The following is a 27,129-nucleotide window of genomic DNA, read 5'->3' on the forward strand; positions in this document are numbered from 1 at the left end:
GGATCAGAGGAGCTGTTTTTATTGCCTTGGGGCCAAGTCAGGCGTCCCGCTGACCAAGCTTTCAACGCCCGGGATACGTTGAAAGCGGGAGTCAAAACGGGGTTTCAGGTAGGGAGGGGCTAATCATACGGAGCGTTGTGACCCACAAATCCTTGACGAGGGATGCCATCCCTGGTGGGTTCGACCATTGCACCCTAAAAAGGGATCCAAGGGAGCGATCCTAGTTAGCGGTTAATGTTGTTCCAGTTGTGAGCGCAACGGGGTCGAATTCAATCACGGGCAATTCGATGCACTGGCCCCTTACTGTTCGTGCTAAATGTTGACCATCAAACGGGTACGAGTGCTGATGTCGAGATTTAAATATTATATTTATATTTATCACGGACGTATTTGACTCTTGAGAGTTTTCGCTGTTTGATGCGGATTTTCGTCCTCGGGAGCGACCATCGCCGACCAGCTAGGTCAATGATTATCGTGCTCTTCATTTCACACTTTCTCGACCTCTTGAACGTCAACCCCACTCTTCCCTGTCAGGGCTCCAATCTCAATGACTTCGACTTTTGCATTGTTGCCTTCCATGACCATCGCAACCTCCTCAAGACTAGGTCCTTTCGTTTCTGGATATATGAAGAAGATTGTGGTTGTCTCGATAGCGAGCCAGACGACGTACACGATATAATAATGCCACGTTATATTCTGGAGGCCAATCGGGTTGACAAATTGATTGAATGCGCTGCCTCCACGAGAGAAAAACTGAGTTATGGCCACACCTTTGCTGCGATGTATGAACGGGAAGACTTCGCAGATAAAGATGTAAGTCAGCGGCATCATGAGGTTGTAGAACGCGTAGTAGATAAAGATGAGGGCGACAACTGCAATGGCGGCCGAATGGTTCGTGTGGTCCTTGGAATAAGTCGCCGAGGCCGCGGTCCAGCATGCGAACATGACGGTCATTCCCGTATATGAAGTCAGGTACTGGCGTCGGCGTGGGAGGATATGCGCCAGGAGGGCCCCCGTGACTCCGGTAATGAGGTTCCAGCACGACAGACCAAGATTGATTTCATTCTGAGTCCTTTTCTCGGTTATTCCGACCGTCGTGAGTACTTTCGAAAGATAATAGCTAACAAGGCCGTTTCCCGACCATTGAGAAAACAATCCAACACAAGCCGCGATGAAGACTCGTCGTCGATTGACGCCAGTGGCTACAATCTCTTTCCAGGGTGTCTTGGTGCTCTCCAGCTCCATGCGGATGGTTTCCCGAATTTGTTGAAATTCTGCTGCGACCAAAGGACTCGAGCGGTCTCCTTCAGCATGATATTGGATCAAGATTTCGAGGGCTTCTTCGTGGCGGTCTCGTGAAACAAGGAAACGTGGCGATTCGGGAATGAACCTGACAGATCAGCCCGAGTGGAAACGGCCGTTCAGATGCGCTCACCATATGAAGATAAGCTGCAATGTTGATGGCAGAAGCTGGAGTAAGGAGGGAAGTCGCCAACTCCAACTGCTCTCCCACGAAAACGTCCCAAGCGTCACACCCGCAGCCAAAATTGCTCCCGCATACCAACTTTCGTTGAATAATCCGGTGATCACCGATCGCTCCTTGGGGTATGCCAATTCAGCGATGAGCTGGGAGGCTCCGCTGATTGCATACACAATTCCCATTCCGAGAATGATTCTTGCCACCAAAAACATGGCAACTGCCGAGCAAAATGTTAGCTCAATGACTATTATGAACACGATGCACATACTATCCACAGCTGCTGTTTGCAAAATGGCCCCGACAGTGATGATACTGGAGCCTGTCACTACGCAGGCTTTTCGTCCGAATCGGTCGTTGACATAGGGCACGAGGGGGACAGCCATCACCGCCCCGATTGAGAATGCTGCTGTCATGACACCGAGCAAGGCACCATTTGGATTGTTGAAGTCTGGAACAGGGTTAAGAAGGTCGAAGATGCCCGGAAAGTCGCAAACTCACAATCCTCCCAGGGTTGCACAGCCTGAAGGCCATTCAGGACACTGCCATCATAGCCGGAGGTCATTTCGACACCAAGAGCAGCAGGCACAAGGCAAAAGTACAGTTCTCGAAGATTCTTCTTTTTGTACCACGGTGTTTGGTCTTGTTTCAGCAAGCGCGCAATTTCCGATACCTTTGCGACATCATTAGCGGCAAGGTCATGACCTGCCACTGCCTTGGACATCTTGGTCTGATCCCACTGAAATTCGACCGCAGATATTGAGATTGCGATAAGATAATTGTAGGTTCCGCAGTCGGGATCAATAAGAGAGTCTGGAGGGCCATATGGGTGCTAGGATCTTCTTAAATAGAGAATCAGCTATCGGCACCCCATGTATGTGCTGTAGACAACTGCCGAGAAACCTCACAGCAATCCTATTGTTGATCTCAGCCTTGCGAATTCCCTTTTCCCCGCAGAGACTCCAGAATTCCCCAAACGTGGGCGAGTCCGTTGGAGTTTGGTATTGGACGCCTGTACCTATCCATGAATTTAGGCGAGAAAACATATTGAGGCAAAATGGCAAAACGGCCTGGGGTCTCCCGGAGAATGGCCGTCCATCATTTATTCTATGAACTTGACCGTAGGAATGACCGCCGAACGCTTGCAGGGGATCGACCTTTGGCTAGGCTAGTTTCCCATAGGCTGGGAGGCCACTGCCGCATAATTTGACATGATCTTGTTAAGCCCCTCTCGTTGGACGCAATTCTCGAAGCTGAAGCTTTTCGCAAGCTCTTCCAATGCAGCTTCATCCTTATCGCGAAACAACTCGGCAAATTCTTGACAGAAGGTCTCGGCCAGAAAAGTCTGCAGAACGGCACGCTCAATGTGCCTCGCCGTGCTCCACGTGGAGGGATAGACGTTTTTGGCTGTCGGTGAGACCGAGTCTATCCAGCTAACCAGGGGCTGAATGAGGTCTTCGACCTCTTTGGAGGGATACTTTCCCCAAGCATCCAGTTGCAATCGTTTTTTCTTCTCCAGGATAGGCTCAATGAGTCTGTACCAGGCCGAGTCTGCTGAGGTGTATACCATCCCTTGAAGGCCAACGTCTTTGAATAGCCAAATTGACCAAGGAATTTGGAACCGGTCATATATTCGCAACTGTTCTCCCAGCATATTATAACGATCCTGGTTGATTTCATCCGCATTTTCGTCCCATCTCGGGTTTGCATACACGGGGCCGAATTCGCCATTCCAGATCGCCGTCTTATGGGTTCTCTGGAATTCCGATTTCCGAAGGAATTGTGCTTCTAGCCTTTCTTTTTGTTCAGCAGTTCCTTTGTAAGGCCTGCCGGTTGGAAATCCCATCATGCTGTAATCATGCAGAGAATACACACAATTGGGAAGAACGGTGTCAAATCCTTTCCACTCTGCGGCAAAAGTATTTCCATCAAGCCACAGGATGTGCTCTGGATCAATGGCTCTGATGGCTTGTTCTAGTCGTGCATAGTAGGCCGGGAGGCGAACATGCTTAGGGTCACAAGGCTCGTTGATAGGGTTATATCCAGCTATCCAAGGGTTATTTTTATATCGTCGTGCGAATTGTTCCCAGAGCCAAATGGTCCGATCTTGATGGTCTTTGTAGTCCCAGAATGCGGCATGACTCGTAGTGTTATCAGCATGCCAGCCAGGACTTTGACCACCTGGAACAGTGTGCATGTCGAGAATGGTATAAATCCCTTCTTTGGCGCAGAGATCGATCACGCGATCTAAGTGCTTGAAGCCATCTTCTTTTAACACTCGTGGATTCATATCATCCTCGAAGTGCCGGTAGTTGAATGGAATTCGAATACAATTTAACCCCAGAGATTTGAAGAACTTTGCGTCCAATTCTGTGAAGAAGTAGTATAGCCATCGGTCGAAGAAAAAGTCATACTTTTTCCGACCCATGACTTCAAGCATGGCGGCACGGATACTGGACTCATGGCCAGGATAACCTGTGATGAAGTTTTCCATACTTCATCTCGTCAGCATCGGTCGAGAAAGCGGAAGGGTTGCGAAACATGCTTGAGCCATCCCCCAATTGCAGCACCCCTTAGAATGACTGGAGAATCGTTGCTGTCGACGACTCGAGTCCCCTTGACCTTTAAGATTCCAGTAGCCATAGTATGGTCTCTTTTTACCTGCCGCACTAGGCAAACCACTAGTCAATTGATGCACCGAATGGAGTTTTGATGAACTTTCGTTTTGAAACGAATCGTGGACTCGGCCATTTTATGGGTCCTGAAGGGCTGAGGGGCGAGTGCATTCATTTGGGGTATTTAGCCTGAAAAGATCCCCAAAGTCAAATGGGTGTTCTAGTTTCTTGGAAGACATTTTTGTCTCGCCTCGGCGGCATGGCATTGTTGACGGCGAGAAACAGCTGTTCATAACCGAGAAAAATGTGGACAGGTGGTGGAGCTTGAAGGTATGTCAGGAGACAAAAAAGCGGACGGTTTCTACCAAAGCAGCACTCAGCCTAACTACCAGTTTGCGTTGTCTTCGCCTCCCCATCCAGCATCGTGTTTACAATTTCTTTCTCCTCTCACCAACCACTCAATCCCTGAGAGCCCACCACGCGTCCTTCGTCTTGAACCGAAATCGAGAGTCTACGGAAGAACTAGATCCTTATGTCCATGGTACAGCAGCTCAGCCTTTCTACCAGTAATACTTGGAGTCGAGTTCTCTGTCTTCTGTCTTCTATTTTTGTTTGAGGTCCTCATGATGGAATCGTAATGATATGAGGCCGCGGGAGCTAGGCAATGATCTAAATGATAGCGAGGCAGTCCATATTACATCGCCTAATCGCGCTTTGAGGGGACATGAGGGCAACATACACCTCACAGGCGATTCGAAGAGTACCGGCTTACTGGGTTCGTATGGTTGTCTTAATGTTAGGGTGCCCCGCGCTATGACAGTGGTGGTCAGTTTATAGTATGGACAGATTCATCCGATATCCATTCACGACGAAGATATTGATGTCGCCTGGCCAAGTCCCATTCCAGGAGTCGATCCGGACTTGTCACCTCCCAGGGGTTTGGCTCTCTACATTCAGTTGTCAAGGATATCGGATAGTACTGGAGAAGGAATATGTCCAAATAAACATAAGTCTAGAACAGATCTGCTTACTTCGATGCAAAACATCCTAGATGACCTGGCGAATTGGTTGAAAGACGGACCTCCAGCGCTAAGAATTGGCTTCAAAGCACCGGATCGGCATATTTCTCGCGAAGGCGTTACAACATTTCTCCACTATTATCAATGTATCATCATGACAACAAGGCCATTACTACTCTACGTCCCCCAGAGAAGACTTGGGGCCTTGCAAACGGAACAGCTGCACGGACCCGGCAGGAATGTTTGCCGACAAACGTTGTGGCAGTCATTAATACGACAATTGCCGCTGCTCGTGCCAGCACGATGATTATGAGTGCTGCGGCGAGACAAAATCTGTTCGGTGAGTTTTGCATGATCCGAGACGAACTCATAGTGATGATTATCGGCAGCATACCTACGGCTTCACGGATGGAGAGCACGCCTTCTCAGCCCCCACGGACGCTCGTAATGGTGAATGTTGCACTTCCATATAACGAAAAGAATGCCGCAGCTATACAATCTGCCCTTTCGGTGGCTCCGAGAAATGACTGAAAGTGGAACGAATACATACAGGCACGAATGACCCTATTGATGGACCTTCGCTCCGCATTCGGACCTCGAATATCGAATTTCATTCATGTCTGACAGGACCTATGGCATCATCAACTTTGTGTGGTCTAGATCCGGCACAAGCTGTCCATTCTGGTAGTTTTCCAGCGACAACTCAAATACCCGCTCCCAGGATAGTACAGTACAATTCGAAAGCAAGCTCCAACCTTTCCAGGATATGTCTTTCAAATTTGACATCAATGATGCCCCAAAACTCTGGGAGGAGATATCCGGAAACATTGACATCGACATGGACCTCGATTAGATTGAAAGTGCTTTGCGAACTAAAAGCCAGCTTCACGTTTAGTATCTGGGCTCCTTCCTTCGGTATCGTTCATATTTCCGATCGATTTATGTGGCGAAAACTGCTTATACTTTTCATTGTGAAGTATTTGTGTGATTGGTTCACGATCAGGACTTCAGGATGATGTTCCAGTCTCTTGCGTCCAAAACAAGCATATACCCGGGAGCATGACCGATAACCGTACCTTTGAGGCCAGCTCTCCGGACTGCTTCTTGAGGAGTTACTCCACATCCCCAGAATACCGGCACAATTTCTTCATCTCCAGTCCCAAGGCTTCCAGCAAATGGAGACCCGTCCGCGGTAACAGGAGTCTCTCCATACTCTGGCCGGCAAATATCTTTAATTCCCAGTCGAGTCACAGCATCCCAACCCCAGTCAATCGGCTCTCCGTGAGTAGCCACATATGGACGAGTAATATCCCGTACTCGATCAATGTCCTTTCTTCGATATGGTCTCATTGATACCACATATGTGGAGTATCTGAATGCCCCCGCTGGTGCCAATGGAATGCTTGTTCGATACATGGGGACATTCCTTCCATGAACCATGTGTGCAGGGACCAACCCTGCGGCCACGAGTGCTGACTCGAAACTGTATGAGCAACCGATCAAGAAAGCGACATGATCTTCAGTCCATTCGGCCTCGACATTGAGGCAATGCGATTTTGTCAATACACCGTCTTGATAGACCATGTATTTGGGGAAGTCATGGCGAAGATCCACATTCTTTGCCATTTCGTCGCCTGTCAACCCCTCGATCCAGGATTTGAGCTGATTCCATTTCCCAATTCCTTCGGATTCCGCTAATAGCGGGCAAGGGACTGGATTTCTTCGGCAGAGAAGGCGGAAATCGTCGGCGTATCTCGACGGGAGGACTATGAGATTTGCCTGGACGTAAGTGGGTGCTGCACCAGAGGTTTGTTTGGTATATGTTCCCGACCTTGCGGCAAGGCGAACTCTCTCTCCTGACTCTTGAATGTTCGAATTTGTGCCGATAGACTTCTTCAGAGTGACGACATCAACGACATCGTTAAGCTTTGCAATCGGTGCCATGGCGAACTGTGGTTTCATATTGATTCGGTCGCGGTCAAGAGCAGAAACAAGGTATCCTGCGGGCTCAGTCCTGGCGTCTACCTTGCGCTCGACACGTCTGCATTCTCGAGAAAAGCACACCTGTACTACTGCCAGTGACAATCATACTGCACTCGCAAACCCCCCGAGAAGTCTCAACCAAACGATAACATCGCGCCCTTCTCCGAACCGAGAATTGCACAGAAATTCTCAGACAAGGGAGGGATAAAACGACGCTAGGGAGAACGTTCCCGGTCAGTTGCGTCTGTCACGGGTCCATTTTCCTAACGCCGCATTCTCCGCATCATCCTCCTTGAGATCCTATGCGGCATGTCCGACCAGACTACACTTGATCCGCCCTCCAAGGTTCGCCGACAATCATCATGTTCAAAGCCACAAAATTCAGACATGTCCGTTGACCGGGGAGGAACATTTACCGATATCCACGCCTCGGTGGCTGGGAAGCCTAACATAATTTTGAAGCTTTTATCGGTCGATCCTGCAAATTGTCAAGATGCTCCCACCAAAGGCATTCCGTTGAGTACTTTGAAATAGCCACTGGCGAAGACTTTCCAAAAGGCAAGCCACTCAATTTAAAGTACATCGACAGACTGAGAATGGGGATGGCCGTGGCCACTAATGCCCTCCTGGGGCGGGAAGGCGCAAAATCGGCATTGATGACCACAAAAGATCTGCTGAAAATTGGCGATCAGTCCAGGCCCAAAATTTTCAATCACTCTGCTGCGAAACCAGAGGTGTTATATGAATAGATCATTGAGATCAACGAGAGAATCATCCCCTGTCCCAAGAAAAGCGAAGCATACGGATATCTTCGATGTCGACTAGTCGTTGGTGTGATAGGTGAAAATTTTCGAATTCTACGGTAACTTGACAGGCAAGAAATTATCGATGAGTGGCAAAGCCTTTGGAACCGGACTATAGATTGCTTGCTGTTGTACTTCTACACTCATATGCATACCCTGAAAATGAACTGAAGATTGGCGTAATTGCTTCGTCAATGGGCTTCTCAGTCACATTGTCCTCATGATTACACCCCACAATCAAAGTCGTGCCTCGAAGCATGTCAGCTTTGGCAGACGCATACCTTACGCTTGTTATAAAGGACTACATTAACTCGATCAATTCAAATTTTGAGGGGCGGTTTGGAGAATCCCCATGCTTGCCGCTTTGAATTTATGGAGGTTTCGTTGACTTCCGCAACTTCAGCAGTCTGAAATCCATTTTGTCTGTCCCGGCCGCTGGCGTTGTCGGATTTGCTGCCACGAGCTGGGTTCAGAGAAACCCCGGCCGTTCAACTCAAAGAAGCCCAGATGAAAGACATGATGCAAGCTCCGAATGAGATTACAAGGGTCTATTTCGACTCTGTCGGCCACACCGATATTCCAATTTATTTGTTCAAGAGTGTTGAGAAGAATATGCAAATCGGAGGACCGGCCGTTATCGTTGACGAAACTCAAACTATTGTGGTGGCTCCAAATGCAGAAGCCACTGTCCTTGAAACCTGTATTATTCCTGACTTGAAGGGGAAGGAGAATCGCGCAAGCCGGGAACCACATCAGCCCCAAAGAAAACAGACGAAATTCCCCATCGATGCAGTCCGACTATCCATTTTCAGCCACAGATTCATGTCGATTGTCGAACAAATGGACTGCACAGTACAAGAGACGTCGGTCTCGACAAGCGCCTTGACTTCTCCCGCACATTAGAGATTATTGCCCCGGGTGCCGGGCCCAGGGCCGGGCCGCGTGGGAACGGCCAGAACGGCGTTCACACGCACATAACTAACACGTGTATTACGGACTCGGAGATCTTCTAGAAGAGATATCTGTGCGTGCTACGAGAATTTACGCTACGTGACGGCTCGGACCGGATCGATGCACGGCCCGGCGGCGATGGAGTGGCGAGAGAAATCGAATTTCTCGAGCATGTCCCCCAGTGCTCGGTTTTCAGTGAGCGCAGACTACACAGGCCTTAGGGCATGCCGAACGGCGGCCATGGCCAGGCAGGCGTGAATCTTTGGATCACCAAGGACGGGACAGGGGCGGAAAGAAGAGTCAATCTGGGCGGCAAGAATACAGTGAAAGTCAGCAGGGAGATAGGACTGTGGTCATGACGCTAGGTGGTGGTGCTTGAGGAAGTCAGGGATAATGAATAAGGATTAAAGATTGAGGAATTGAAACTGAAACAGTGGCAGGTTCTTGGTCCGAGGGAGATTTTCGTTGATTCACTTCCTCGATAAATAGTTGATCCATCTGCTCTCAAAGTATTGTATATTGTTTAGGATCTCTTTTCTCTCCGAGGCGCGAATTGAAACGGTTTTGTCATGAGACATATCTTGGATCATTTCGCATCCACAACTGCACCACCCATAAAGATGGGTTCCTTGTTGCTGAAATTCGGGATATCGTCAAACACGGGCTTCGAGTCTGGTGAACCCACGGCCGCGCCCACTTGATCGGGGCTGTCCCATTTCAAAGTGCATCCCGTGCAGTAAGGGGGTTTCGCGCCGTCACCTCCAGGACCGTACTCGGTAACTTCGTATCCCTTCAGGCCGTGCTTGCCGAAGTGTTGCATGACGAGTGGCATGTGCGTTTTGAGGTAGTACGACATGTCGAACTTGGTGTCCGGGTCGTTGGGGTAGAGGACGGTTGTGTGGAAAGGCATTTTGAATGTGTGTGCTATTGATGAAATGGCACAGGGTGTATGTTTTCTCTTCTGACTTGGGATTGAGTGGTGTTTTCTGATGTGGACTTTGGCTTTGTAGATTGTGGAGTTCGTCCGCAAAAAGGAGGGGGGAAGTGGCATGTTTATATCGATGTCCGCAGATGCGGGGAGGAGAAACAGACGCAAGCTGAGGAGCAAGGGTAGGTAGGAAATTGTCCTATCTGTGGCCGAGGTAAATCCTTTGTTTCGGCGAACTGAGTCAAAGGATTGGATCAAGACCAAGATGTCACTTTTGAGTTCTGGGTGCCAAATGATGTGTCCGTTCTGGATTCGGCGGAAAGGATTCTCTTCGCATGGAGAATATGTTGTAACACATGCTAACTGGTCCTTCGCTTCTACGACCCGGCGGAGTTGAGTGCATGAATTCTGCCTGTTGAACTCAGATAGTCAAAGATCCGCTATGACAATTTTTCAAACACGCCCGAATGCGATTGTCCAGGCTCGGAGTGAAATCTGTCCATTGATATGGATCGCACGTCATGTTTCTTTGGACGGGAATTGCCTTGTTGGGCCGAGAGAAGATTGATTGATTGAATCTATCTGACTGAGGCGCAAGCTACAAAAAGGCCACGAAGGCCGCGTTGCACGTGACTAGGCTAGTCCCAATGTGGACTGCCAACATGCCTCTCTTGGATCTCCAATCGAAGTGAGGGAGGCAGAGCCTGCAATTTATGCTCCATCCATAAACCTGGTATGAGGTTTGCGACCATGTATCCTGTTGGAGTTATGTTGTGATTGTATCCAAACGACTGTCGCTTACAATTGCATTCTAGTATTTCCAGTCTTCCGTAAAGTCCAAGATAATTCAACTCTCTCGGTCCAATGTCTGTACACGTGTTAGAGCAAGCAGTGATTTGTCCAAATAGTTGAGAGCTCCATGTCTACCCACCTTATGGATGAATAAGGTGGTTTGCTGGGGGGGGGGGCCTTTGGTCCACCTCCCCGTGTACCAGAGTGAAATATCGTTGAAAGTTCTCTTGATTTGTTCGGTGAAGTAGAGATGTGATAGAATATCGTCTATTCATTAAATAATTCTTTCAGTCAGGAAAAGGAGACAGCATAACGTTGTGCTAGCAATGATCTGCCCAATGCCGAATTTCTTATCGATAAGCAAATTTGTTTCCTCGAGACCGCTGCGCATCCTGAATATTCAACACAACTCATTTAGTGCGAGCTCCGTGTGCTCTTTTAGACTTGGATATGGTAAAGCAGACTCTCCCCAACTTGAAGCAAATGCCGATCTGATCTATCTTGTCCAGGCTCCCCTGCGCGAACCTCCATCGCGCACAGCACAACCAACAAAGTCGATCCTCAAGAAACCTTCCACTTCGAGTTTCTCCAAGCATGACCTTCTGTTTCCCGCCTCGAAGAAAGACAAGCGCCGAATCAGACATGCTCAGCTGATGAACAAAATCACAAAGTTGTCGGCGAAGAAGCCCAGGCGGAGACGACCCAACAGGAAGCTGGTCACAACTCTGGATTCCTTGGCTGATGCCTTACCCGAAGCTGCAGGAAGTGATATTGACACGGGTGCAAAAGTGGCGGCAGGAGGAAAGCCTGAAGAGCAGATCAGCATCATCACACGCAAGAGCGTGAAATCCCGCCCGGGAGCAATGAGGAGGAGGGAGAAGCTTGACAAAGGAGAGCGCGAGAGATTCGCGAAAAATATGGCACAGCTTTCCGCGTCGGCCCCGTCCCCTGGAGATGGAAAGGAAAAACTGAGGAGAGGAAGTGAGACCCAACGGCCTATTCCATCGACAAGTGAGAGGTGGGCAGCCCTCAGAGGGTTCATCTCTCAAACGTTAGAGACCAAGCCTGAATTGAAGAATATCAAGACTTGAAAGCAGGATGCACCAGAGTCAAAATATCTTGAATTACGCTCGCATGCAAGGAACTGCGACCACGTTACAGAATTGCTAATCTACGCAACTTTGGCCATTTCAACTTACTGTCGAGTTCCAGCAAAGCGATGTCGCCCACTGCGTGACCTCATCTCGAGAAAAAGGGCCTGATTTGATTGGCTGCCCTCGGGCTGCCATGAGCATCCACAGGGCCATACAACATCCCGATCCTGCGCTTTAAACTCCCCGAGAACCTTGTCGGACTCACGGATTTCCTCGGCCAGATCAGGAAAGTATTGAAAAATTCTGTTTACATACCAGATGGGCCATTTCCTCCCCGATCCAATATTCTCTTTGTAGGAATGAGACCAAGCTTGCGGCAAAGGGACGGCATCGGGTTGTTCCAAGTTGGTGAAATTGTTGATAGCTTCCAGGGACATTTCACTGCATGAGAAAGAGACCCTTTGCAGTCCACTGGAAATGTCGAGTGGCGCTCAATACCTAGTATTATGAGACTCGCCGCCGAAACCACCCTCAAAAGAATAATCACTTTTGTCTTGCTATGCATGTGCTTTAATTTGAAGGTACCGTATCGTGGGTCATATTGGGCCTAGAAAGGGGGGCTCAGCCTCGTCAAGAGCGGTGCCTTGTCTCGGCACGTTGCCCCATGAGAACTCTTATGGCATAACCTGAGACCCAAACGAGTACAGGAGCTCATATCAAATAGACAAGCCTATTTACTATAGAAGAGTGCTATGTTTATTGGCACAAGATTCCTCCCTGCTTCATATGTACTTCTAACTTAGCTCCCACCTCTCCACACCACGCGTCCCACTTGTACCTTTTTGTCATTCGCTGGTGTTATAATTGGGAAGTGTGTTGTGAATCGGGCGCCGCCTTTGAAAAAGAGGTGCCTTTTTCGACCGGAAAAGCGCGACGAGTTTCATTTATTCTTTCAGTCAGTCAAAATGTCCATCTCATGGAAATACGGGATCTAGGAACACAAGGCTTCGGAATTGTTGCAGCTCGGGGCATGAATTCCCGGAACCACATCGATATTTCGACTACGTGATGATCTTCCCGGGTAATCATGCTCTACACATGCAACCCACCGTCATTGATACAGTTATTGAAAGCTGGTGCCCGCCACCTTTACCAAAACGAGTACGGGTGCCAATCGGGTAGAACAGGATACAACGATACTACAGATACAAGGTCCAAAACAAAGGAACCTTTGGAAGCGAGAGGACGTGACATGAGGACGTGACGTTCCAAATCTTAGGTGGACTTATTACGTCCTCCGGTCGCCAACAGAATGGTCCGTATCCGAGCATTTTGGCTTCGACAACAACCGTGCGCAAGCGAGGATCTTGGGGGACGGCATCTGAGAGACAAAGTCTAATGAATGTCGAGGACAGCACGCATTACCTAGTTGAAAAGCCGAAAGACCTGTTCCCCGGACATGGGATAGGGCTTCAGAGTGTGAAGCCTATCTGAAGAACGTATCGCATATCAGGAAGCTCTCCGACCGATGCTAAGATCGTTGAGATACTCGAGCGCGTGACCGGAGGGAAGTACGAGGTAACATATTTGGATGTCGAAAGAAGAAGAAGCCCAAGCCCAAGCCAGGAGTGACATGGATGCCAAATTGTCGGCAAGTCATAAGTTCAAGAAGGGAGGCTACGTTGTTGTCTCAGCCTTGGGATAGTCATCGGTTTCCGCACATACATCTGGAAGGAAGCCTTCGTGCTGCGTTTGAAAATGTCCGACTTAGACAGAAGCGGTAGTTTTGAGTGAAGAGCTACCTCAATTTTCCTCTTTCATAGTGGTGTATCTGAGGGGTGTAGGCTTGGATCATCCAGATAAGCGACGTTAGATCGTTCAGACATGCAACTTTATTTTTAACAGGTCGTTTTGGACGATCGCATCTTTCTTTGCTAGGAATTCTTCCATATCCCAGGGAGCATTGATATATCGACCGGCGATCCTGAAGATTCGGTCAGCCATAAACATTGTGCTTCGAATTTTACGAGCAATGGTGGATCTTACCATTCCCTCCTTTCCCTAGTCAGCCACACCATCGTATCAGCTGCCAGTTCGGGTGTACAAGTGAGGATCTCGTACATGTCCTCTGGCATGTTCATGGCAAGCTCAGTCTTGACACCTCCTGGATGGATGGCGTACGCCAGTAGGCCCTGAAACCGGTTATTCATAACCGGACTTTGATGCCGGATTGGGGGATCACATACTTGTTCACCATATTCTGCCATCAAGAAATAACTTAACCTAATCTGAGCTGTTTTGGTGGTTTGATATGCGCTGCCTCCAGGTCTGTTCCTCAAATGAGCTGATCGCATCCATATATCAAATATTGTTGCCGACACCAACCTTGTATTAAAAGCGCCGGCGCTGGTCACCATCACCATCATCTTCTGCTTTCCTTTGAGCAACAATGGCACGGAAGCCCGACACACCAGATAGGTTCCTTTGATATTTACCTCCCAGGTTCGCCACCAGTCATTCACGTCACTCTCGGCAATAGGTATCCACTTCTCGAGATATGACGCATTATTGATCACGACGTCGAGACTCCCAAATTCCTGTTCCACCGTCGCCATGGCCTTCTCGACAGCAATCTGGTCAGTCATGTCCGCCTGGAGTTTGAGAAGCTTTGGTTCCTTCCGGCCCGCAGCACGTGCCGCTTCAAGCACCTCTCGTGCGACTGCATCGAGATTTGAACGTGCAAGCATGGCGATGCCGGATACTCCGGAACGTGCGAAAGAAATAACAGTGGCACGGCCGATGCCTTTGGATGCGCCCGTGACCAACACCCTGAGATCTGAAGCGTTGCTTTTCAGGGGATTAATGAAAGGATACGTGTCATCGTGCCTTGTGGATGTAAAGGTAAAGCCAAAGCTAGACTGATCTCCTGGATTTGATTTGGGAGGCATGTTGCAAGTGGTCGAAAGGCGGAATAGAGTGACAGAACCGACAGAAGGCTAGGTCGAACACCAAATAACATTCTCAGCAGGAGCCTCTTTTGACTGGGGGCCATATCGTCATTCATTATGCAGGAACACCAGCTGCTTTGCTTCCGATCGGATCTTAGCCTTATCACCGACGTGATGAGGCCGTTCAAGATGTACGACCGGACATAAGAGTTGATGACCATGTTGGAGAATATCTTTGTAGACGATATACGGCGGAGACGAACCCATGGTGCGACTCAGGTCTTCAGGTCGCCTGAGGTGGACTTTGGTATACCTAGGCTCCTATGGCCATCCATACAATGATAGTTGCAAGTCCTGAGTTTTCGAGAGATGAGCACCCAACCCTGCGGCTCTCCGATAGTATACTAACAATTTCCTTGTGGTCACGGTCAGCCAATCAGAGCGAAGAAATATCTTTCACGTGAAATCCGTCTTTCAAGACTCGGAATGAAAAGAAACCGGGTCCCCTTGCCAGCCCCGATCAGAACTTCGAGTCAACGATTCTCGACAATTTGTGAATGGTAATTTCTTCACAGCGAAAGTTCTGTTTAAACAGATAGGATTGGCAGCCATATGGCCCAGAGAAGGCTACCGAGGGTCTTGCTCCTAAGACATTGAGATCCTGCCAAATCGAAGTAGTGTACAAGCTACCGTCGACAGGGCTGATGGGCCAGTTCATTCCTATCCGTCCTTTGATTCTCATACGTCATGGTAATGTTCTCCCCCCGGCTCGCTGTCCGCTAACCGGAAGAATATGCGTATCATGTTGATGTGATCCGATAAAAGCAATTCTGGGTACTGTCCGTCATTTCTCGGTTCTCTCAAACCTCCCGTTCCAGCCTTATGGAACACATTCCATCCCCGAAAAGTGTCCGAGCAAGACTTGAGGAAGATATCGTTTCAATGCGCAAGGTTAGTCAGCTTTTTCGGGCCTGACAGTCACCATTGAATCCATTCTTTCCTTCGTCAGTGGCACGCTCGATGGTGCAAACCTCACTTGGCATTCTTTCTGCCGGAGAGAATTGCTTTTGACTGGACTTGTTCAAACTAAAATTGGCAGAGAATGCGTGTCACTGCCCGGAAATGAGCTCTGGTAGACGGAAAAGGCTGAAAACAGGCAGCGCAGTTAACGTTGCTTCAGGAGTCGGCCGTGCAGGTGAGCTTTGGTGTATCACAAGAGACCTCATCGAGCTTTCATGGAAATGCGGTGACCATGACCTCTGCTCCCCAGATGCTCAATGCTTACTCAATGCTTGTCCGACACTCGGTCTTGTCAACAGCCACCCAGAGCCATTAGTGAGGCGAGTACACGTCTCATGGGGCTGGAGGTCTCAGAAGACATATTTACAGTTGTGCTCTGCCAGCAGAATGACTGTGCAGCCACTGACCAAGACCTCCTCTTGATATGTACTGCGCTTTTTGTCTCTCCCAGCCCACCACTTGCTCTGAAAGACTTTTCACACTCCATTGGCCAGATGTCTGAATTCGGGAATTCCACCTGCTAGCAGACATTCCGCCACTGCCCACGACGATCCGGCTTTATTCATCAAGTAAGCCTGTCCGCGTAATACTTTCGATCCACCGCACGAGCCTTTCAGGGATCGACGGAAGTACCTCGACTCAATTCAACCCTGGTAAGGCTGACCCGTGCGCCTTGCCAGGTGGACCTCAGCACTGTCTTCTTTCGATATCCACAGGCACACGACCGATGTTTCAATCTCTAATCATGGCAGACTGGGCCACCGTTATGGAGGATGTTTTCGAGATTAGAGATAGCATCACAACGGTCTCCGCATTTGGCATCAGCTAGGGGAACGGTGGGACCTGGCTCGATACCTTTCTCAGGTATCTCTTCACCAAATCCCCGCAGTATTAGTGGAAAATGCACTACCTCATAGTCAGTCATCAAGGTGCGGTCCAGGGTGCAGAAGCAGCTTTTGCCAATCGAGGCGTATAAGAATTTGTGGAAAATCAATTTCTACGGTGGGAGATAACATACAATCCCATCTGGTTTGGGGCAGTCTGTACGCCATGGCACTATGTGACTATCCTTCACAACCAAACATGGAAGCGACATGGTCATTGCAGGTACCAAAACTCATCCAAGTATCCGAGGATGTCGCTGACGCGCGTCCATCACATTGGCGGCGTTCTGCAGACCCTCTCTTGCGACTTTGGCCACTTCATGAGCCCGCTGTCGGGGCTGTATGGTTGGCCTCCTGGCATCCAACTTGACTCAAGCTCTCTTTGCTATCGCATCAGACATTCCCAGCATTATTGTCGTGGTAAGATCAACTCTTTGGCCCTTATAAATTTTATTTTTGACGCCCTTATTTACTTTGTTCGATTGTATCCTTTTGTACGTGCCACAATCAGAGACGATATTACAAGGCAATAGCCATACTACCTTCTAATCATATCGCGCAAGATATATTCACACGCTTTTCTCTGCTGCCAAAAGATTCCTCGAACGTACAGTATCTCAATTCGGAGCTATTCTGCATCCGACCGTCCCGACCAAGGCACCTCAGTCCCTCAAAAACACCAGCAGACCATGCACGCCATCAAGTTTGTAGCCTTGTTCGGCCCCATCACTCAGGCTTTGCCTATGATGGCCGGTTCAAACTCAGCAGATGGAGCTGGTGGCACGAAAGAAGACATCGTTACAGCTGTCAATTCAGCGCCAACAGTCGATGCAGCAACAATTGCCTCTATCAACGGCCATGAGCACCTATGCTTTAGAAATTATTTCATCCGCAGTTCCTATCTCAGTCAAAAAGAGCCGTTGTTTGAACTAGTACAGCTTCAGCCGAACGATTGCCGTGACCTTGCGGACTGACCTCAGCTCAAGGCCAACCTCTGGTGGGCGTATCGAGTCAGCGGCTCCAATCGGAAGAGGGAAATTTCGGCTTGACGATATATTTGAACCTCGGTTCATCAAGGTCGGAGAACAAAGACAAATTCTGGAGAATACTACAGGGATGGAGACTTGTGCTTTGTATATCTCAGCCAATCCCTCTCGAGGTAATTGTCACAGTTCTTTAACTTCATTATTTGAACTGGATACATATCTCGATTCTGAGGGCGATTGATTTAGAGTCTGCTCAGTTTGTACAGTACCAGGGTACAGCGCCCCTTCTACCTTTTCCTGCCCTGTCCTCTCCAACCGGCAATTCCACCAGAGGGAGAGAAAGAGAGTGCGCGAGGGAGAAATACAATAAAACATGGCTCAAAAGACCTCTCAAAGACCGAGCAAAATACTTACACGAGCTGAAGTGGCCAAGAACAACACCGAGGATAGCCTCTGGTGCATCATCGACCACAAGGTCTACGACGTGACCGACTTCCTCGACGCACACCCAGGCGGCAGCGTCGTCCTTCAACAAATCGCCGGCCAGGATGCTACCTCTGCTTTCTACAACTTGCACCGCCACGAAGTTTTACAAAAGTATGCAAGCCTCTGTGTCGGGACCGTCGAGGGCGAGAAACCCGAAGTCATAGACCCCCAACCCGGAGATCTGAGTAAAGTTCCCTATGCGGAGCCGCTGTGGTTAACACCTGCATTCAAGAGCCCGTATTACAACGAATCACATCGAAAATTGCAGCGGGCGGTACGGGAGTTTGTGGATGAGGACATTTACCCCGAAGCGCAAGAGAAGGAGTTGGATGGCACATACATCTCGCAGAAACTGGTGGATAAGATGGCGGCGAACAATATGCTAGCTATGCGATTGGGCCCGGGTAAGCATCTTGCGGGGCGGACACTTCCAGGCGGCGTCAAGGGCGAGGAATTCGATTACTTCCACGATTTGATCGTCGCACAGGAGCTGTCGAGGGCGGTCGCTCGAGGATTCCAGGACGGCAATATGGCGGGCATGATGATTTCCCTGACCGCTGTGCGTCAGTGGGCCAACGACACTGCGCTCCGCGACAAAGTCACTGAAGAATGCCTGTCGGGCAAGAAGTTCATGTGTCTGGCCATCACCGAAGCCTTTGCCGGGTCAGACGTCGCTGGAATCCGGACCACCGCTACAAAAACACCAGATGGCAAACACTTCATCATCAACGGCACGAAGAAGTGGATCACAAACGGCATGTTCGCGGACTACTTTGTGACAGGATGCAAGACGGAGAAAGGGTTCTCAGTAATTTTGGTACCCAGAGATGACAACATCGAGACCAAGCGGATCAAGACCTCGTATTCCACCGCGGCAGCCACGACGTTCATCCAATTCGACAACGTCAAGGTTCCCGCGAACCATCTTTTAGGCAAAGAAGACAACGGCTTCATTGTGATCATGAGCAATTTCAACCACGAACGCTGGGCCATGGCCTGCTCGGTGATCCGCTGGATGCGCATCATCGTGGAAGAATGCTTGAAATGGACACACCAGCGCATCGTATTTGGGAAGCCCTTAATTTCTCAGCCCGTGATTCGTCAAAAGTTGGCCAAGATGATATCCCTGACTGAAGCGTGCCAGTCGTGGCTCGAATCCATCACGTACCAAATGTGCCAAATGGACTATGCACAGCAGTCGAAATTGCTCGGCGGTCCCATTGGTCTGCTCAAGTCATATGCCACGAGGTGTGCACACGATGTCGCAGACGACGCCGTCAATATCTTTGGAGGGCGTGGAATTACGCAGACCGGTATGGGCAGGGTGGTCGAGCAGTTTCATCGTACGTACAAGTTTGACGCGATACTCGGTGGTGCCGAAGAGGTGTTGGCCGACCTGGGGGTGCGTCAGGCCATGAAGCAGATGCCAAAAGCCATGCTTTAAACTGCAATACGAGTTTACTTTGTGTCGGACCACTGTACGTGACCTCCCAAACTCTGATCCGAACCCTGGTCTAGCAGGGCTTTTCCGTAATTGGCGTCATCTAGCGAGCGAAGCGACTAGCGACGATGGGCGCTGTACCAGTCAACTCAGCCCTGAATCTCAAACTGATGGGTTCAAAGTGATGTGCAATTGGGGTCATGCCACCCAGCCATTTCCCGTTGGTATAACCATTTGTGGAAGATTGATCTACACCGTCTGTGTCGGCAAAGAACTAAACCAGATATTTCTTGGAGGTGTACAGTCGTGTCCTAAGACTGTGGCTTCTCACTCATGGGCACCGGGGGTTCGCGCCTTTTCGTCGTGTTTTGACAAATCTCGACTTCTAGATGTCAGCTGAGGTAAGAGGACTCTGGCGGTCAGTTCAATAAATCGCTTTGTCAAGTATTTTCCCCGAGCAATCTTTCTTCAAGGGAGGCGTACCACCCACATTGTTTTCTCCAGGGTGTCTTGATTCAATTGGAATTGGACTTTTATACCCCATCATTCCTTTTGGGGTTCCTTGGTGCTGAATTCTAGGTGGTCTCGATTTGGATCCGTAGAGGTTGGGCGGGCCAAGTCAACGTCAGCCAGATGACGACAAAACAAGGAAATCTGACCCATCGGAGGGAGTTAAAATGGGAATGAAATGATAACTTCCTTGACCTGTCGACAGCCTCGTCTCCATTTGGTAGGATTTTGCGATTGACGGTTTTCCTCTCTGCACCAACCCGAACCAAGTGCCGAACAATCTGTGCCCGCTTGAAATCATAGTTGTTGATATCGTTCATCCTTAGTTTCTCATTGATTGATCTATATTGCTTCCCGCCCCATATTCTGCAAATTCAGGCTGTTGAAAGTTGATACAACTCAACGGGTCCCCCGAACAACTGAAATACCGGTATTCAAGCTGTTCAATTTAGATTTCAGCTGTCCTCAGCGCTCAACTTGGCATGTCGGTTTGCTGGGAAGTGAATCAATTGCACTCGCAAGAGTATGTGCATCCTCAATCATCATTTTGGGCCATAAATGGCCATCAGCCCAGGAATGTATATCTACGGAGGGAAGGTCGAGATCATACTGCTGGTCTGGGGTCGAGTTTAGCAACTTCAACATCGCATCTTCTCAACCTACCGTTCGAGCTCCGGCAAAGGATTTTTGAATATGTCTTGACACCATCAGCAAATGTTCCATTCCCACCACAGGAGTTGTATGCGCCATCGAGATTGTTCGGTTTCACTGACAAACATCCATTCTGTTCACGGGCGACGACGACCAGTGATTACCAGACAATTCCCCTCCTTTGCCGCCAGATCCATAATGAAACACGACGGCTGCCGTTTCAGCTCAGTCCAATAAACTGTCCATCCACATTCGGTTCAAACGTATCAACGACAAAACAGTTTCTTGATAGGTTGAGGAGATTCCAAAAACACGCGATCAGAGAGCTTGAAGTACAACTACTTGCAAGCGTGACGGATGCATGGTCTTTGAGATCGATCATAAGATCAATAGCCGGCATGGACGACATGGAGAAGCATGAGGAGAAAGACATCGAAAATTCCCAGGGACCCGAATTGCGATGTCTCACCATCCATATCAGCACACGTGACCTTCTGCTACCACAAGCCGATTCGCTGGCTGGACTGAGAAATATGCTGACATTTCCACCCTGTTCTTCATCTTTACAGTCCGGCTCTTCAATCGCTTGCGCGACATGGGTCACGGAAGGTCTGATATATCTCACGTCTCTCAGACAGCTGACCATGGTTGTGGAGATGAGCGTTCCGATCGGGAAGCATTTCTCAGTGTTTGAACGGCGTCGATTCGTGGACGCACTCAGCGCATCCATGCCGCGGGTATTGACAATTAATGTCCAGTGGAAAATACAAGAGAGAATGATCTTAGGCATGGACGATCATGAATGGATGGATTTTATGTGGTTGAATGACGCAGTGACCATCTTTGCCATCCCAGGGCTTGGGCAGGTGGGCGGAGATGGAACCACTGCAGAGGCCCCTGTGAGCGGTAATGCGAAGGTCGGCTTTGCCAATTGGCTCGGGGTCCCATCATAAATATAGATGAGTCTGTCAGGTCAAATGTCGGAATTCGTGGTCATGGCGATAGCTGGAATCCTGTGGGCGTGACTTTTGCCCACGCTTTCTTCCGCCTAGTTTCATAGGAATGCCAGATTTTGGGGGTTGGAGAGTTAGGGAGGGTCGTACTTGGCCCGACCCGTTTCAATGAAGTTCGACATGATCGGTTGTGTCTGGATAGGGACTGCTTTGAGCGAACAAGGGCTGTTTAATCAAATCCGAGAAGGCCACCATGATCGAATTGCATCGTGGATCGTCAGGAGACTAACGAGTCCAATCCGATAGGCCCATTTCTGATGACCCGAAAAGGGTGTTGATATAATTAGGCCACAATCTGCCTGTCTCTGGATTGGGCTGTATTCCCTCAAGTCGCACGGATAAAATCAATATCATCGTCCTGTCGTCATAAACTTATGTATCGTTTGAAACGGCATCTGGTTTACGGTCAACGTAGCGGGTGGAATCTCTCCAGCAGCTTGTTGGGGTATGCTCTCGGGTTTGGCTTGTTCCACTTCCATTTTGTCTTCATCTTCATCATCAGTAACCTCATACTCTTCTTCTTCCTCTTCCTGCTCTTCATCGCCTTCTTCATCTGGTGGCTCCACTAACGCCCTCCGCAGGCCCGTAATCACATCTTCTATTCCATGTTGCTTCTCTTCCAACGTAAAATCGGCACCCCATTTTTGTCTTCGTGCCTCCTTATTCGCAGCACCTGGAGCCCACCGCCAAAGAGAGTTGCGGTCTTCATCGGATAGCCCTTGTTGGGCACTTTTGTGCTGTCGCGCCGATATATTCTCGCCTTCTTCTACCCAGTCTTCCACATTGGGTTCTAGTTTCGTTCGCAGTAATGTCTCAAGGATGAAATGGCGTTCCTTCGCGGGAAACTGAGGCAGTGGATAAGCGACAGTGGATTGGAACGTATCGCGGTGCTCTGACAGCTGTGCGACGATGGTTTGTAAATTGTTTGAGATCAGATTGGCATGGGTCTGCAATGCAGGCCTCGAAACCATCAGTTCAACTCGAAAACCAACTCAACGCAGCTTGACATACCAGGACGGGAGTTGGCTCTGGGCCGCGATGTCTGATCGAAGGGCAATTAGCGAGGTGTGAAGAGCCAGGAGTCGTTGCCTTGCTTGGTCGAGAGACCTGACCTCATCAGGAGACAGAGTAGCCATGACGCCGGCGTTGCTTTACACTAAACTTGTTAAGAAGCAACGTGGTGATTACGTGAGTGGAAGTGCAATATTTGTGTAGAAGTTCTTGCCTGAAGTCGGCTGGCATCTCCACCCACTCCGCAGCATTTCCATTTCCGTACGAATTGAGATTCTTCACTTTTTGCCCTCCAGATTGTCCAGTCAATGCCGCTTCATCCTCTTCCGCCCGCTTAGGCGATCTCATCATGGCTGCCCCGGCAGCCACTCGTCTGTCAAGACAAGCTGTTTGCTCGGCTTGTTTGGCACGAATCTCCCGCCATTCCTATGTGGTCGATGTCCTTCTCAGACCTTCAGTGACTGCGAAGCGGGAGCTTCACGGTGCTCTATTTGATGCAAATGGAAGGCCCCGGAATACCGTTTCAGATTCACAGAGCTTCGTTCGGGACTATTTCTCTGCCAACAGTTCCATTGAGAGAGGATGGGTTACCAGCGGGCTTTTGGCAGCCATGCGCACCGCCGCAGAACCTCACGGGGAAAGGGACAGCTCTTGGACCCGCGAAAAAAGTCAAATTCGAGCACATGAAGACCTAAAAAGAATTGTGTTGGACCATAAAGAAGCTACAATAGGAAGAAACGAGAGTCAAAAGGCCGATCCGGGAAGAAAGAACGCAGAGCCTGTCCAAATCCTCTCTGGCGTAGATGACGGTGGACTATTACCGCACAGAAGAAGGAAGAGACGAAAGAGCAATGACACATCTCCAAAAGAAACGGAAGGTTCCTTGCCCTTAGACGCCTCGTCACGGTTGACAGCAGCAGCATCGTCCATGCCGAAATCCGCCCTCTTCCGTCGCAAATTTGCAACATACCTCTCGTTGACGAAACCTCGATTATCATTTTTGATCTTGCTCACGACCACCTCAGCCTACTCATTATATCCCATTCCTGAGCTTCTATCATCCGCAGCTTCGTCCGTGGAATCATCATTTTCCACATCGACCTTGACATTCCTGTTCCTGACTACGGGCACCTTTTTATCATGTGCGTGTGCAAACACCCTCAACATGCTCTTCGAACCAAAGTATGATGCGAAAATGTCGCGGACTCGCAACAGGCCTCTCGTCCGAAAGCTGTTATCTCCTCGTGCAGCTTCAATATTTGCAATACTCTGTGGAGCCTCAGGTCTCACGCTTCTGGCACTGGGCACGAATCCTACGGTGGCCGGACTTTCAGCTCTGAACATATTCCTCTATGCTGGAGTCTATACTCCGATGAAGCGAGTGTCGGCTGCAAATACGTGGATTGGTGCTATCGTGGGTGGTATTCCTCCCTTGATGGGTTGGTGTGCGGCGGCTGGCGAGGTGGCCACGTCAGAACATCATTCATGGCAAGATCTACTCTTTTCAGAGGACTCTCTCGGTGGCTGGGCTCTGGCTGCGTTACTATTTGCGTGGCAGTTCCCACATTTTATGTCTTTATCCCACACCATACGAGAAGACTACCGGAGTGCAGGGCATAAAATGTTAGCTTGGACCAATCCTGCTCGAAATGCTCGTGTCGCTCTTCGATATTCCATCGCAATGTTCCCCATATGTGGACTGCTATATTGGGCGGGCTATGTGGATTCGGGCTTTCTTGTCGTCAGCACTGCTTGCAATATCTGGATGACTCGTGAAGCGATACGCTTCTGGAGAAAGCAGGGTGCTGGAGGCAGTGCACGAGGACTCTTTTGGGCAAGCGTCTGGCAGCTTCCACTGGTGCTTGTTGGAGCTTTGGTGTGCAAGAGAGGTCTATGGGATGGTTTCTTTGGCACCAAGGAGTCCGCCAGCATATATGACGAACGTGAACCTGAGAGTGACGGCGATGGCCTGGGTATGGAGAGAGCAAGGCCCAAACCTCCCCCGGATATCAATTTAGCGATGATGGGATTCAAGCGACCAACTTGAAACATCGACGAGACGAAACGAAACATCATCGAGAAAGCATGTATCCTGCCGACAATTGCCCGCAATATGAATGCAGTGACGGATTGGTGACGAGACACATAGTCCTCGTGAATATGCACTTGTTCGAGCTCACGGATCCCAACACGGAAACAGTTCCGGGGTCTATACCCTAGAAGCTCAACACCTGCCATTGCCACCGCGTCCGTCATACCACCCAATTCACAGATGATTTGGGGAATCTTCAACAGAATGCCACAGGGTTGACTACTTGCTAGCCCGTGCCGGTAGAAATTGGGATCCAGCCAGCTATTTTGCCAGTTCGGTGTCGCCGGGAATTGTCACCGCTCAAAGGCTTCCTTTTTCCCTCTCCGCAAGACAAGGATCTCGCGGAAATTTGGTCGCTTTCCACCGAATGATCTGCCGGGGATAACCAAATATCTACAGGCGTCGCGTCATCCATCCGAAGATCGACCTCAGTAAGAATGCGGGGAAAGCTGTCGGTGCAACAGACCATCAACTACAACACACACACCATATTGGCCCATGTAACATATACAAGGTATCGGTCAATCAATATGAACCTTTCAGTGTGGAGTGCTCCAATGCCCGACTTCTTTTGTACTCGAACACCCTCACTGTCGTCTCTCTTACGATCTTCCAACTGCATACATTTTATTTGACTGATGATGCTTGACACAACATCACCGTTTCATATGATCAAATACGGCGTTCTTGCGGCCTTATTCAAAGCTACCATCGCAGCACCCGGTCTGAGCTACAATGGACTTGCGCAGACGCCTCAGATGGGATGGGTGAGACCTGCAACACAATGTACCCCAAAGTCAATCTATCAGCCTTACTTTCTGGCTGGCGCCTTCCCTGTACCGACTCGACCGGGTTCTCACCTCTTGAGTCCCACGCGAAAGGTAAGCTAACCGCTCTTACGCATTGACAGGACACCTACAACGCCTACGGCCTCGCGTACAACGAGACGACGATCCTCACCAACGCCGAGCATCTCGTGACACTCGGATTCCGCGACCTGGGATACCGAGTCGTTATATTCGATGACGCCATGACCGAGCGGGACCGCAGCTCCGATGGCTCGTTGGTGGAAAACCGTTCCAAATTTCCCTCGGGTCTTGCAAACATCGTGGACCGATTACACAGCGACGGACTGTATTTCGGCGTGTATAGCTCGGCTGGAAAATTCACCTGTGGCGGATATCCCGCCAGCTTGGGCTATGAGGAAACGGACGCCGAATGGTGGGCGAGCTTGGGCGCCGACTATCTCAAGTACGATAACTGTTACAACGAAGGACTGTCGGGGACTCCGAAACTCAGTCAGGATCGATACGCGGCTATGTCAAACGCGCTGAATACGACCGGTCGACAATTCGTCTACAGTCTCTGTAACTGGGGAGACGACAAGCCGTGGGAGTGGGCCAGCACCATCGCCAACAGTGCCAGAATGTCCGGTGATATTCAGGATAGCTTCTCCATGCCGACGACCAGTTGTCCTTGTGGTCCGGAGGAATACTATTGCCAACTGCCTGGGTATGGGTGCAGTGTGATGAACATTTTAGGCAAGGCCAGCCACATCGTCAGCAAGAACCAGCCAGGCTACTTCAACGATCTGGACATGCTCGAAGTGGGAAACGGAGGCATGGACTATGAGGAATATAAATTACACTTCAGCATGTGGGCGGCCATCAAAAGTCCGTTGATCATGGGGAATAAGCTCGACAAGCTCAGTCCAGAGGACTACGCTATTTTGATCAACCCGGCAGTTTTGGCGATCAGTCAGGATCCAAGCGGGAGCGCGATCCAGCGCAGGGCCAGAGTCGAAGTGGACGATAGAGATCAATATGGTGTCGGGGAGATCCAGGTCTGGTCCGGCAGCCTAGCTAACGGAGATCAAGTAGTAGCATTCCTCAACGCGGGAAACAGTTCTCGAACAATGGAGTTCTCGCTCGTCGACGTATTTGGCGGGTTGAGGACGAATGAAAACGCGCAGAAGAACTGGGATCTGTTTGACGTTTGGGGCAACGAAACCGTCATGAGCAACGACGTCGCGAGCCGAGTCCTCAATGGGACTTTGGACGTGGGCAATGCCACAGGCTACTACAATGCGACCGAGAGGAGTTGGGCGCAGGGTCTGAATCAGAGCGAAACATTGTTGTTCGGCACCCCGGTGGGGGGTGTTGAGGCGGGTGGTTCGCTTTCTGCAGAGGTACCTAGGCATGGGATTCAGATGTGGAGGTTGAGAGAAGTAGAGAGTGGGATGAGAAAGAGAGATGAATTGTAACTGTAGATGAGCGAGAAAATACTGGTCTGAAGGGTGCCATGTGAAGAGAGGACTTGTTCGTGGTATGGAAATAAAAGAAGAATTGTTACCTTTGTACCTTGCTTGACTGGACCGGGCTGACTTAGCTGTAACGCTATGCTTGTGCTGTCGTACCTTTCTCGA

At 49.7% G+C, this 27,129-nt stretch overlaps 13 protein-coding genes across 13 annotated transcripts; 7 read left to right on the forward strand and 6 right to left on the reverse strand.

Moving 5' to 3' along the window:
* Positions 1-486: 486 nt before the first annotated feature.
* Positions 487-2,201, reverse strand: Z518_10330 (uncharacterized protein; the record flags this gene model as incomplete). Its single annotated transcript, XM_013411874.1, has 4 exons — positions 487-1,390; positions 1,436-1,697; positions 1,749-1,928; positions 1,979-2,201. 4 exons carry the CDS (start codon positions 2,199-2,201, stop codon positions 487-489), a joined length of 1,569 nt encoding a protein of 522 aa, XP_013267328.1.
* Positions 2,202-2,645: 444 nt separating this feature from the next.
* On the reverse strand, positions 2,646-3,971 carry Z518_10331 (uncharacterized protein; the record flags this gene model as incomplete). The annotated part of the gene is made up of 1 exon (XM_013411875.1): positions 2,646-3,971. One exon carries the CDS (start codon positions 3,969-3,971, stop codon positions 2,646-2,648), a length of 1,326 nt encoding a protein of 441 aa, XP_013267329.1.
* Positions 3,972-5,255: 1,284 nt separating this feature from the next.
* On the forward strand, positions 5,256-5,642 carry Z518_10332 (uncharacterized protein; the record flags this gene model as incomplete). Its single annotated transcript, XM_013411876.1, has 1 exon — positions 5,256-5,642. One exon carries the CDS (start codon positions 5,256-5,258, stop codon positions 5,640-5,642), a length of 387 nt encoding a protein of 128 aa, XP_013267330.1.
* A 468-nt stretch (positions 5,643-6,110) lies between these two features.
* On the reverse strand, positions 6,111-7,055 carry Z518_10333 (uncharacterized protein; the record flags this gene model as incomplete). The annotated part of the gene is made up of 1 exon (XM_013411877.1): positions 6,111-7,055. The coding sequence occupies one exon, from the start codon at positions 7,053-7,055 to the stop codon at positions 6,111-6,113; it is 945 nt and encodes a 314-aa protein (XP_013267331.1).
* Positions 7,056-8,416: 1,361 nt separating this feature from the next.
* Z518_10334 (uncharacterized protein) lies at positions 8,417-8,800 on the forward strand (the record flags this gene model as incomplete). The annotated part of the gene is made up of 1 exon (XM_013411878.1): positions 8,417-8,800. One exon carries the CDS (start codon positions 8,417-8,419, stop codon positions 8,798-8,800), a length of 384 nt encoding a protein of 127 aa, XP_013267332.1.
* A 634-nt stretch (positions 8,801-9,434) lies between these two features.
* Positions 9,435-9,758, reverse strand: Z518_10335 (uncharacterized protein; the record flags this gene model as incomplete). The annotated part of the gene is made up of 1 exon (XM_013411879.1): positions 9,435-9,758. One exon carries the CDS (start codon positions 9,756-9,758, stop codon positions 9,435-9,437), a length of 324 nt encoding a protein of 107 aa, XP_013267333.1.
* Positions 9,759-10,906: 1,148 nt separating this feature from the next.
* Positions 10,907-11,659, forward strand: Z518_10336 (uncharacterized protein; the record flags this gene model as incomplete). Its single annotated transcript, XM_013411880.1, has 1 exon — positions 10,907-11,659. One exon carries the CDS (start codon positions 10,907-10,909, stop codon positions 11,657-11,659), a length of 753 nt encoding a protein of 250 aa, XP_013267334.1.
* Positions 11,660-13,540: 1,881 nt separating this feature from the next.
* On the reverse strand, positions 13,541-14,610 carry Z518_10337 (uncharacterized protein; the record flags this gene model as incomplete). Its single annotated transcript, XM_013411881.1, has 4 exons — positions 13,541-13,646; positions 13,709-13,854; positions 13,909-13,990; positions 14,048-14,610. The coding sequence occupies 4 exons, from the start codon at positions 14,608-14,610 to the stop codon at positions 13,541-13,543; spliced, it is 897 nt and encodes a 298-aa protein (XP_013267335.1).
* Positions 14,611-17,873: 3,263 nt separating this feature from the next.
* Positions 17,874-19,430, forward strand: Z518_10338 (uncharacterized protein; the record flags this gene model as incomplete). Its single annotated transcript, XM_013411882.1, has 1 exon — positions 17,874-19,430. The coding sequence occupies one exon, from the start codon at positions 17,874-17,876 to the stop codon at positions 19,428-19,430; it is 1,557 nt and encodes a 518-aa protein (XP_013267336.1).
* A 1,556-nt stretch (positions 19,431-20,986) lies between these two features.
* Z518_10339 (uncharacterized protein) lies at positions 20,987-21,541 on the forward strand (the record flags this gene model as incomplete). Its single annotated transcript, XM_013411883.1, has 1 exon — positions 20,987-21,541. One exon carries the CDS (start codon positions 20,987-20,989, stop codon positions 21,539-21,541), a length of 555 nt encoding a protein of 184 aa, XP_013267337.1.
* A 410-nt stretch (positions 21,542-21,951) lies between these two features.
* Positions 21,952-22,737, reverse strand: Z518_10340 (uncharacterized protein; the record flags this gene model as incomplete). The annotated part of the gene is made up of 2 exons (XM_013411884.1): positions 21,952-22,561; positions 22,613-22,737. The coding sequence occupies 2 exons, from the start codon at positions 22,735-22,737 to the stop codon at positions 21,952-21,954; spliced, it is 735 nt and encodes a 244-aa protein (XP_013267338.1).
* Positions 22,738-22,961: 224 nt separating this feature from the next.
* On the forward strand, positions 22,962-24,659 carry Z518_10341 (protoheme IX farnesyltransferase; the record flags this gene model as incomplete). Its single annotated transcript, XM_013411885.1, has 1 exon — positions 22,962-24,659. The coding sequence occupies one exon, from the start codon at positions 22,962-22,964 to the stop codon at positions 24,657-24,659; it is 1,698 nt and encodes a 565-aa protein (XP_013267339.1).
* A 686-nt stretch (positions 24,660-25,345) lies between these two features.
* Positions 25,346-26,967, forward strand: Z518_10342 (uncharacterized protein; the record flags this gene model as incomplete). The annotated part of the gene is made up of 2 exons (XM_013411886.1): positions 25,346-25,585; positions 25,615-26,967. 2 exons carry the CDS (start codon positions 25,346-25,348, stop codon positions 26,965-26,967), a joined length of 1,593 nt encoding a protein of 530 aa, XP_013267340.1.
* Positions 26,968-27,129: the final 162 nt, after the last annotated feature.

Source organism: Rhinocladiella mackenziei, assembly GCF_000835555.1.
Source record: "Rhinocladiella mackenziei CBS 650.93 unplaced genomic scaffold supercont1.9, whole genome shotgun sequence".
Classification (NCBI taxonomy): Eukaryota; Fungi; Ascomycota; class Eurotiomycetes; order Chaetothyriales; family Herpotrichiellaceae; genus Rhinocladiella; species Rhinocladiella mackenziei.